The 12,193-nt window shown below is 35.4% G+C and overlaps 1 protein-coding gene across 3 annotated transcripts in view; it reads right to left on the bottom strand.

The window, feature by feature from the left end:
• Window positions 1–8,666, bottom strand: part of nr1i2 (nuclear receptor subfamily 1, group I, member 2) — a 29,402-nt gene extending 20,736 nt beyond the window's left edge. Inside the window, exons 1-3 of one of the 3 annotated variants that reach the window (XM_079880888.1) lie at window positions 8,239–8,537; window positions 1,120–1,181; window positions 34–224 (exon numbers count right to left, since the gene is read on the bottom strand). In XM_079880888.1, coding sequence (XP_079737014.1) covers window positions 34–206 — 173 coding nt within the window. In that variant the 5' untranslated portion in view covers window positions 207–224; window positions 1,120–1,181; window positions 8,239–8,537. Of the gene's footprint in view, window positions 1–33; window positions 225–1,119; window positions 1,182–8,238 lie in introns of all 3 variants that reach the window. The other 2 variants (XR_013822245.1, XM_079880889.1) reach the window with 2 other exon arrangements.
• Window positions 8,667–12,193: the final 3,527 nt, after the last annotated feature.

Here is a 12,193-nt window from a genome sequence, read left to right as displayed (position 1 = left end):
CAGCAGCTGAGAAATATCGGTTTGCTCACTCACCTGAAGAAGCCTTTGCAGCCCTCACAGGTCATGGCGTTAAAGTGGTAGCCTGTGGATTTGTCACCGCATACTTGACAAATTTTGGGCTCATCATCCTCCTCTGTTTCTTCCTCAGACCCATCACCGTGTCCCGAGTCGCCCAGGGGAGAAAGCTCCTCCATTTCTTTACTCATCCTGATCTGAAGTAAGCACTGCAACACAAGGCACAAGTCACTTAATCACACATACGGCTCATTACCACCAATATGTTTGTTATGTCAACAAATAATACGAATTCATGCAGAGATTAGCTGAATAGGAAATAAAAAACCTGAACACCAAAAGCTGCCGAACATCCACAAATAGGCTACGTTTAATAAACTACTAGCTACATATTTATTTCAAATGACTCTGAAGAAGTAATATGGTGATGGTTATGGTGTACAAATTTTACGACCACAATCACTGTACTGCACTACTGTTAATACCAGCTCCTGCTTTCATCTTAACCATATTGCACATCCTCATAATATTTGCACAACCTCAGAAACTGCCTCCAGCAAACAATATCCAGAGAATTATATTTGCACTGCCACAGAATGTTAATATTCTGAATTGCCTTGATCGACTCATTTCACAAACAGCAACTTTGCATTTGCCTATTTATATATATATATATATATATATATATATATATATATATAAAAAAATTCAAAAGCATCTGGTGTGGTAATGACAATATCTTGAACTCTTTTCATTTCTGTTAAGAAAGAGATAAAATTGTTAAATGGTCTGACAAATGGCCTGACACTGATTCATTCATTTTATGATCCACCTGTACATAAATGCCTTCTTTAATTTCCATTCAGACAAGACAATGAACATTACAATTGTGTTTTAAACTCACAAATATCACATCCACACTTCACACAAATAACAACATCTAAACAACCTTCCCAACAAACCTGTTTGAACATTCAAATGATGAAGTCACAATGAATAAAACATGTATCAATCATCACATAACCATTCCACAGTTAGTTGCGAGTCACGGCTGTGACTTTAAAACGTAAAACAGAGCAGGTGTTCAAAGTTCAGGAAACATACCCTTTGCACGATCCGTGTAACGCAGAAATCTGGAGTGCGTCCTCCAGGGCAAGACCTTTATCCTAAATAAGCCATTGAAAGAACACAGCTCATACATATATACACACACACACACACAATGCCAAAGAAAGCTGAATGTATGTGTTGCCATGGTATCCACATGGGACCACTAAGCATTGGTCAAGTCCGACTCCCTCTATAAACCTTACGTGAAGCAGCATATAGTCTATATATGATTATTCAGGGTTGGGTGAAGGTTCATGTCACATTACAGATGAAAAATAAGACACAAAGTGAACAGAATTGTCCAATAACAAAATTCACTATTATTTATTTTTCTTCATCTTATTATTATTATTATTACATTTTTATCATATTGAATAAAATAGCCAATTTGTTTTTAAAAATTATTTATTTAATCATTTTAATTTAATGTGAAAAAATAATTCTATATTTCATTTTAAATGTCAAATCAAAGACTTTTGTGTAATGAATTAACATTTACATTTATTCATTTAGCAGAAGCATTTGTCCAAGCAAATTACAAATTAGAATATAAAAATAGAATATCACAACAGAAATCATTTGTTAAGTATCAGTCTTTAAATGTGTTTTGTTACAATGATTCCCACATAAAGTAATTGGTTCAAATCACTTACTGAAACTACACTTGTCTGTTAACAATGAGTTGACAGTTTGAACGTTCTTGTTCACTTTTATTTATTTTGAAGATCTGAGGTGAATTGTTGCTTTTCAGTCCAGCCGCGACGTCACATAAATAGAAACCATTTCTAAAATAGAATCATCGCGTGTCGCCGTCGCGGCTGGTTAGGACAAAAACTCTGATTAACATGGAAAACATACCTCTAATCGCGTGTCTGCTTAGGACACGGTGTTAGGCCTATTGTGATGCATTCATAATAAATTCATGCTGCTGTTTATGCTTTATTTGTTGTTTGCTCATCTACATTTAATTTTATATATGGGTCAAAATCACTATAAAGTGCCTTTGGTGTCCTAATCAGAATCATTCAGTCATCATGAGCATAATGCAAAATAATGACATTCTGAGGTTTTATGATAAATCAACAAACATGTACACACACAGAATTACAATGATAAATCTCTTGAAATGTGTTTTTCTCATTTTATACCATTTTCTTTGACTGGATGTATGTGACTTTGGCATGTTGCACACGCTGCTCAGCTAACTTCAGTGGGTGTAAAAAGTGGTTACATGACACAAAAATAAAATATATATTTTTTTAAGTCAATTAAGTCAATTTGATCATTTATATGCTATTTTCATAATAATATTAAACACACATGTACGTTTAGTTTAATTGGGTTGGGGTGCCGAAGGAAAAAAAGGATAATTTGACTTTTATCACCAAAATGACATATTTCAAGTTTTTTTTTTTTTTCCTTGAATAAAAATTCTTCATGCCTTAAAATAGCTTGAATGTAACTCTACACCCTTGCTTCATTTAGTATAAGCGGTTCTATGAATATGCAAATTAGCCCCGCCTCACACCAGCTCAGAGATCCACTCGTTGACGATCACCCGATGACCTGATTGGTTACAAGGTAGTTTGTGACGTCAGAAACACCAGTGATTTCAAACTTTTCGAGACTGTCTTTGCAGGTTCACTGCAGTTTTAAAGAGAAAATACTCAGCAATGGTGTTGACTTATGAATTTGCGCATGGTTTGTCTTAAAGCATATTAAAAACACCACATAGACATATAAACAACATTAAATGCTTGATTTTCACCACAGGAGGACTTTTATGCTAACAGTCATGCAGCTGAACTCTGTAAGGTCAGCATGAGTTCATTCTCTGGGTCCAGAGAGCAATAACCTGTTGGTTAAGTAATGTGCCTTTTCTCTGAGAGTGTTTTCCTGTGCCTTTATGCAATGTGAGCAGAAGTTTTTATTCCTTCCCCACAGCTCCAATTACCCTTCTTCTTATCTACTCAATCCCCACATTAGCTACGCCTCCACCCTTTCACTATTCACTTTCCCTTGTGATTAAAAACACCGTAACCCACTACCCTCTGGATTGTTTGCAGTGTGAAAATAAATTTTTCCATCCATCCATCCATCCATCCATATCATATTCAATGATATTATTGGTCTTCTTCACATGGTCATCATGTCACGTCAATCTGTATCACATGTGAGTGAGGGAATAATTGAGACGGACTCAACTGAGATGTTAACATAGTCTTTGTTCACATCACAGAGTTCTTTAATGTGATGTGGAATTACAAGCACACTTAACGGACTTCACCCAAGTTTTCTTCCTTGTGTATAATTTTAACCATAGGCAGACAGAGCATATTTAAGTGTTCATTATTCACAGGGTCTTGTCTCTCTACTGTGCGCTCATTCACTTATTGAAGTGCTACACTGCATTTCATTGATCATTTATAGACCTCTGCTCTCTGATGACATCATGCTGTACGCCTGAGGACTAAAAGTTCAACCTTAACCGTAATTGTTCATTATGGGGTTTGGGAAAGAAACATTTCAGGGAATATTCATTGTTATATTTAAGTGCATTTATACACACATTCCAAGAATCTTGACATTAAAAATGCTGTTGATTCTTAGGATACATTACAATTACCAAGAAGTTCAAAAATAAGTGTTATATAACCTGCTGTCAAACCTATTGAAATTCTTTTGTTGGGGAGGGGGAGGGGGAGGGGGAGAGAGACAGGAAGACAAAGAGAAAGAGAGAGAGGAAGAGAGAAAGACAGAGAGAGAGAGAGAGAGAGAGAGAGAGAGAGAGAGAGAGAGAGAGAGAGAGAGAGAGAGAGATGTAGGGGGAAGGGACACTCACTAAAATCGCATTAGGGACAACATTAACAGCCTGCAATGACATCCCCCAGCTTTAATAAAGGTGAAAATGCAGCGAGTCATGTCATTATGCTGAGTGGTTTGATACATTGTAATTTTCATTTAAAGGTACACTATGTAACTTTTCTTTAGTTTAATTCTATAGTCTTTGGTATGGTTTGGGAGTGGCAGAGGTTAGTTGTCACAACGAGCGAGAAAAAAAAAAAGTGAAAAATCTCTCAAAGGATTTAATCTCCTTTTAAACTTTTACAAATTTAAGGGCCATACCAATTATTTGCATTATTTGATAGTTCAACCAAAAATGAAAATTCTGTCATCATTTACTCACTCTCATGTTGTTCCAAACCTGTATGTCTTCTGTTTTAGATTATTTTGAAGAATGTTGGCAACCAGACAGCTAACAGCACGTGTTGACTTCCATATTTTCCTACTTTGGAAGTCAATGGCTACTGTCAACAGTTTGATTACCAACATTCTTCAAAATATATATATTTTTTGTGTTCAGCAGAAGGAAGAAACTCATACAGGTTTGGGGTGAATAAAAGGTGACAACATTTTGGGGTGAACTATCCCTTTAAGTACAATCTACAGGCTTGAGGCTACCATATAGTTTAGTGTATTCGAAAGGCAATTACAGTAACATACTTCCCTATGGGAAAAGCAACTTTCCTGAATGTCCAAACAACAGAGCGCTGCACTTGAACAGCATGTTCTAACTGCAACTAGGGCGACACGTCTGAAACAGGCCAAACTACACAAAGCATTCCTCAGAGATTTAGACTAACTGAAACAGACTCTAACAGATACTGGGTTTCGGGATTTTTTTGTTTTTGTTTTTGTTTGATTAACTAAACCTGCTGTGATGCTGGTATCACAAGAAATCATGGAGAATAACCACAAACACTTACATTTGTCAGCTTACGTTACAGGACAAGGTCTTCTTCCACAACAACCAAATTAAATTGAATTAAATAAAGAACTAAATACAAAGTTGTTGCCTTCAATCAGAACTGTGCTGAATGTAAAATGTTATACTTCATCATTCTACTGCACAAGAAGTTCACACAGCAAAAGCTGTGTCAAAAAGCCATCTAGCCAATATCTTTATAGATTTGTTCTTATTCCTTAAGGAAAAGAAAACAAAGGAGGACAGATATGTTTTTGCTGAAAATAAGAAGTTATCAATCCCAACCATTCTATTCTAAAACACAAAGTTCAGGCAAAGAGTTAGTTCATTAAAATGTTTTAGTTTGAATGAATATTTTGAGCTGGTATGATGATATAATCAGAACATAAATCTGAGCATATGCACACATTGTTTTCAGTCTGGCTTTCTGTGTGTTTTTTGGTGACAAAATGCTTAAAGCTCTGGTTTCTTTTGGAATCCTTTTTTGTGAACTAATTGAGCCTGGACTCGTAAGTTACTCCATAACTGAAGCTACTTTCGTGTCTTGTATCAGTCCACCGTTTATCTCATATTTATGTGAGCAAATAGGCCTTGCTTCTCAAAACTGTTTCCTACAGTATGGCCTTAGAAGACTTCAGCATTAATTTATGATCAACATAACATTCTTTTATAAGCTTCTAAGCTCAGAGTTTCCAGTTACACCAAGAAAACAAACACATTCACTGAAAAAAGTGTGCTGGATTTAAGCTAGGCTACATGATTTAATCATGTAGCCTACATCGGTTCCACATGAATCAATTAAAGGAGAACTCTGGTCAATTTTAACATTGAGCTCATTTTTTTGTACATTTGGAGTGCTGTCAATACAGAGAACAACGACAAAAATCGGTGTTGCCTACACCGTGTTATCCTCTTTTTAAAATTTGCACCCTGTTGACTTCAATGGGGCAAGTACTAAACCTGCTTTTAGCCTCTTAACATCCTTGATGTGTCATTACAAGTGCACAGGTCATGGGAGTGATTCCTTCAGAGTGAACGCGGGTCAATCTGACTGCAGTAGATGTGAAAGATATGAATAAAAATTATATTTATTTAGCCAGCGCTCATACCTGTATTTACTTCCTGTTTTCGGTCGAACTCCATAGTAATCGATTGTCGAGTTCACACGCATTGGTTTAGTACCTATGATCATGCGCGTGAACTCAACAATCGATTACTATGGACTTCGACCGAAAACAGGATGTAAATACAGGTATGTGCGCTGGCTAAATAAATCTTTCACATCTACTGCAGTCAGTTTGACCCGCGTTCACTCCGAAGGAATCACTCCCATGACCTGTGCACTTGTAATGACACATCAAGGATGTTAAGAGGCTAAAAGCAGGTTTAAAACTTGCCCCATTGAAGTCAACAGGGTGCAAATTTTAAAAATAGAATAACTCGGTGTAGGCAACACCGATTTTTGTCGTTGTTCTCTGTATTGACAGCACTCCAAATTTACAAAAAAATGAGCTCAATGTTAAAATTGACCGGAGTTCTCCTTTAAGTTAAACAAACATAATTTGTTCACATAATTTCAACATCATGTAGTTTTTAAGTAACCCAATTATGTAGTCTCAAAATGATTTTAATATGGTTCCCTAACATGATTAATATTTTTGTGTCATATAACTGAATTATAAGAACGTACCAACTAGCTTCCAAACGCATAGCTATAGCAAAAGCACATATTAACATTCTAAATGCTAAGCATGAAATGCCCTTTGAGCTAAGCAGTAATAACATGTGCTGTATCAGCCCACAGCCTAATAATTCCAACATAACATGCCCCCCTTTTCTCATCTTGCTAAAAGCACTTAAAATAACACTTTCAATATTTTTTGGACTCTCCTCCTTAAGTCCCAAGCAATAAAGCAAGCTGGGAAACAAAATTTCAGCACAAGTAATTTTCTAGTATTGATTGGTTTACATTAACCCTAAAATAATTTAATCAAGATTACACATTTTGGAGAATTAGTACATTAATCGAACGCAAAGAAATCAAGTTTAGAAGAGAAACACAATTTTATTTTGTGTAGATCGCAAATAATATGATTGAGTAAATTGGACAACATGTGTTTTCCTGTTTTTCCAGTGTAAGATTAAGGAACCAGAAGAGACACAAATAGCTGATGAATGAGAGCTTAATTGGATAGATCACGCCAAAATGAAAAGTCTGTCATCATTTACTCACCCACGTTGTTCCAAACCTGTATGGCTTACATTCTTCAGTGGAAAACCAAGTAAGATAGGTTGAGAACAACAACTAACATAGAGCCTACTGACTGACTTTGTATGGACAAAAATAAATAAATTACAAAAATCTTATGTTCCACAGAATATACTCAAAGTTTAGGAATGACATGAGGGTGAGTAAATTGTGAGTAAATGGGTGAACTATCCCTTTTTAATAGAAGAAGAACAGTGTTACAGATTAATAATAATAATACTACGTTCATCACAGCTTTATATTATTAGGCTAGGCTGATTGCTATAATGTAATGGGCTTTTTTTTCTTAGCAGAAGCTGTAAAATAATATATAGTTACCTCAAATTTTTCATGTGCATGTTTGGTAAGTAGCCTATATCCAATAAGCAGGATCACTACTGCAAAATAAACCCTTTCTGGCTTATAGGATTCTAATTTAATGTAGCCCTAATGAGTAGGCTATTTATAATAACTTTAAGTGATGTATAAATGCAATATTACACAATATGACACACAAATATCAACACAGCTGTTATGAAGAGCTTCTGCTGCCTACATGATTGTGATAGCATTTTATATAGGCTATACCACACATTATAATCCACACATTAAGCACTTAACTTCTGCGTGACTGTGAATCAACTTCTGCGACTAAATGAGCTCGAGAAATTATTGTGATAATAGAGTAGCCTAGCCTACATTAATACCGACTCAAATAAGATAAGCCAGTGAAGGGGCACTGGGTTAAAGTTAATCAACCTCAAACGACTGGACTGACTGGTTTTTACAAGGTCTGCACAGATTTCACAGCCTCTGGAATCGCGTTGGTTATATTCAGCTGCTGAATGACTGTTTAAAACATTATAATGACAGCAGAAGTTTGTAAAGCGCTCGAGTTGTCTATTATATAACCTTCAGACGACGCCTCGACAGTTGCAGTAACGTTATATTAAAATCCCCTCAAACACACACCGTGCTGAAATTAATTCCCATAGTTTACAAGCGGCAACATTTGTAACGTTATTGCAGGTTCAACAGACAGTTGTTGTCACGTCTCGCAATCCACTTTACTTTTGTAAATAAAAACATAGGCACTTACCATGTCATATCAGCAGGACATTCACGTAATGCCTCAACATGACCATGCAGACCGAGCTCTGACATGAATCAAGTCACGGTAGGTTCCACATTTACTGATTTACAGTCCTGATTTTAAAGCACGTATTGCACACAACTGATCGAGGACTAACAGAGACTTTTACTTCCTGGTTACAGATGTCCTGAGAAGGACACGCTGACGGGAAAACAAGAAAACATGTCATACGTTCTCGCTATAGAGACGAAAGCCGTTGCTTATTTTCCTAATTTCCTGATCACTCGAAAGATCGGACCGTCTGAAAGTCGAGAGGGAAGGGAAATAGAACAGAAAACAACCAATCACAGGCGGGGCAAACGCATTTCTTTTCTTTTTTTTAAAAGAAAATTATGCAACTACTTCTACTACAGTAGGCTAGGTACAATGTTTGTAAGGCAGCGCTGTATTGATATTCCATTCACCTCCACTGTAATTTATTTGTTTACCTGATAGGGACAATACACATTAATGAACATTATAGTATAAAAGATACAAAATATAAACAAGCTAGATAATAGCAACATTGCTAATTTAAACTTCTCAGTATTAAACTTATGCCAGTATTAAACTGTAACCAATTAAAATATTAACTGCAAAGGCTATAATATTCATTTTGTTGATTATTTTAATTTTAGTTCTACAAGCAACATACATAAACGGAGTAATTGCAATAGGGTCCTCGGACCACCCTAACCCTTAAACCTAACCCTAATGACACGGTCATCCCAGCTAAAAGGGAACACTCTCAGAACTTTGGCTAACATTAGGTAAGGTCATTAACGATAATAGAATGTTCGTTCAAAGTTCTCTGCTCTTTCATAGCTTTCTCAACATTAGCTCAACAACATTAATTAGGCTATACATTGATATAACATTTCTCTGAAACATTTTAGTTGGACTTTCATCTATTTTTAAAAAAATAGTTTGTTTCCAATAGTTTAGAGAACAAGCTTAACCGAACCTGCTTGATGCATTAGAACAAACCTCTTGCGGAAGCACAAACATGTAACACGAGAATGAACCTCATTGGTTCTTGCTGAAGCTCAAACGTGCTGAGTAACACAAGATTGAACCTCATTGGTACTTGCGGAAACTCAAACGTGTTGTGTAACACGACCTCATTGGTTCTCTCACGTCAAGCGAACATGCTTGAGCTTCCACAACTGATGTGTGAGTTTATGAATGTTTATATGTGAATAAAAGTCTAAATTCAATATGTTCATCATATAAAGCGATCTTAATTGTCTCTTCAGAAAATTTGGACTAAACCAATCGATTCATATGGATTAGTTTTTACGATCTCTTTATGAACTTTTTGAAGCGTCAAAGTGGTAGTTGCGTAGCTGTCAATGGAGGGACAGAAAGCTTGTCAGATTTTATTAAAAATATCTTCATTTGTGTTCCGAAGATGAACGAAAGTCTTACAGGTTTGGAATGACATGAGACTGAGTAATTAATGATAGGTTTTTGAACGTAAAAAAAAAAAAAAAAACCCAGAACATTCAGAAATATAATTTCTATAACTAAACGGGAAGATTAGAAAAATGTTCTTTGAACATATTGTTAGCTGGGATACTGTGCCTCAAAAGTGAATTATGAAACTGCTGCGTGTTTTAAAATATAGCCAAATTATGGTCGCATTGAGGTGTGGTCATATAGTAGATTAGAAATTGTGCTGGCAAAAAAAAAAAAAAAAACAAGCAATCCCTAGTCCAGGGGTACTCAAGTTCAGATGCCAAGGGGGCCACATTTAAACCATATTAAATGTGAAGGGCCACAAATTACAACTTGCATCGTAAAACTTTATTTATGACAATATTTACAGTTTTTACTTATATAGAAATTCAGTTTATTCCCTATCTTGCTATAAGTCTTGCTAGTCTTTGTTCTATTTAAAGTAATACTGAACATAAAATAAAAAAAAATTATCTGGATAATAATTTTCTTGCAATATTAATGCAAAAAAAGAGAGTTCATACTCATAGTATTAAAAAACCTTGCTAGGTAAGTCTTGCTAGTCTTTGTCCTATTTAAAGTATGCTAATACTGAACATAAAAATAAAAAATATGGAACAAAAAGTGGATTAACAGTTTTCTAGCAATATTAATTATTAAAGCAAAAAGAAAAAGAAAAAAAAGATACTCAAACAGAGTATTAAAAACCTCCTTGCAAGGTAAGTCTTGCTAGTCTTAGTCCAATTTAAAATAATACTGAACATGAAAATAAAAATGGTAAAAATTTACAATTCTGGAACAAAAAGGTAGATTAACATGAAGTAGTTTTAAAAAGTATACTCAGAGTATATGAGGAGCTCTTTTCCAAAACGCGATAATTCCATTTGCATAGTTTTCAGGAAAATAACTTTTTTTTACCTAGACCCACACATTTTGTGAATATTCAATTTATTCAATTTATCCTGTTAAAATGTTTTTTTTTTCCTGTTTTTTTCTCTCTCTTTTGCTCAGTCTGAACATGTCTAACAATGATTATTAAATCAAACAACAGTATTGTTGATGATAAATTCAAAGTTTTTTTTTTTTCAAAACGCTATTCCATCAATTTTTCCCCCAAAATGCTATAAATCCACCGTCCAAAAATACAAATTTTATTTTTCGTGTTTGCATTTATGAGGAAAAAACAATGTTACGTGACAGTTCTCCATCACGGACGTGAGCGCTCTGAAAGCGGACTTTCACAGAGACCTCAAACAGAAAGCACAAACCTTTCTTTAAAAATGGCGTTTATCGCGTTTTTAAAAAGAGTTCTCCATATATTATCTTTATATTTAAATGTTTAACAATTATTGATTAGGCCTCATCAACTTAATATAGGCTTATTAGCCTAGGCTACATCAAATGTTCAATATTATATGTTTTCTTTAGATTACATTATACAGGGTCAATTTACAAATTTATAAGGCTATTATTAATATTAACTATTATCCCAGTAGGCTACATCTAACTTTTAAGTTTGTCAGAATTCGCTCAAAAGCAGCTTAAATAATTTTTTCTTGCGAGCCGTGCCCCGTTCCGAACTAAACTGCCGGTTAAACTGAGGTTTGCAAGAGTGTCGTGTACGTATTGACGTATAGACAGCTCGTAATTGTAATAATAGGAGCGCTTTTTTGCTACGTTTATAACCCATTTACAATTTGAAAATAAGTTTTGTTTTTCATGCTGTTAAGAGGATCATCGGCCAATTACACACTACACTAGAGATGCGCGGATCAGCTCTAACGTCACGCGAATCAGCTGTGATATAGTGCGCAGCTCTGAATGCACGAGCTTGCGCGCCGCACACACAAGTTGCCTGACAGTTTTACCGCTTGTTTTACTATTGTTGCGCTTAGCAAGTTAATGGTACATTTCGAGATATAAAGTAACTAAATAAAATCTCACTAAACATTCCACACACATCAGAATGACGATGATGAATGTTATTTTTTTATTAATCGACCAACGGATTATCGTCCGTCCGCAATATACATAGATATAAATCACACTGTCTAATACTCGCGCAACTTTTGAGCTCAAATTATTAAAAAAGTGCGTTCATCTTTTGCATGACGCGGGCCATAAAATGAATGCCGATGGGCCGGATGCGGCCCGCGGGCCGCCTGTTGAGTAGTCAATAGCATAGCAATATACAGCATAATCAGAAGTGTGTACAGCTCAACAGAAGTCCCTTTCAAATCAAATAGCTTTCTGTTGGTCAGCTCGGCATGTCTAATCCTAAACAGCTTTGGGATTCTATGAAATCTATAACTAATATGCAGCCCTCAAGGAACTTTGTATCTACTCTTGATGACTTACAGAAAGCCATTGATTTAAACAATTTTTACTTAAGATTTGAGAAGAGCGAACATATTTTTGAGAATAGCATTAGTGTTATGGAGTCTTCTTCTGGTATTATCAAAGA

This window comes from Squalius cephalus (genome assembly GCF_949319135.1).
Source record: "Squalius cephalus genome assembly, chromosome: 9".
NCBI lineage: Eukaryota > Metazoa > Chordata > Actinopteri > Cypriniformes > Leuciscidae > Squalius > Squalius cephalus.
Note: the sequence above shows the minus strand (reverse complement) of the source record. Positions and strands in the feature narration are given on the sequence as shown.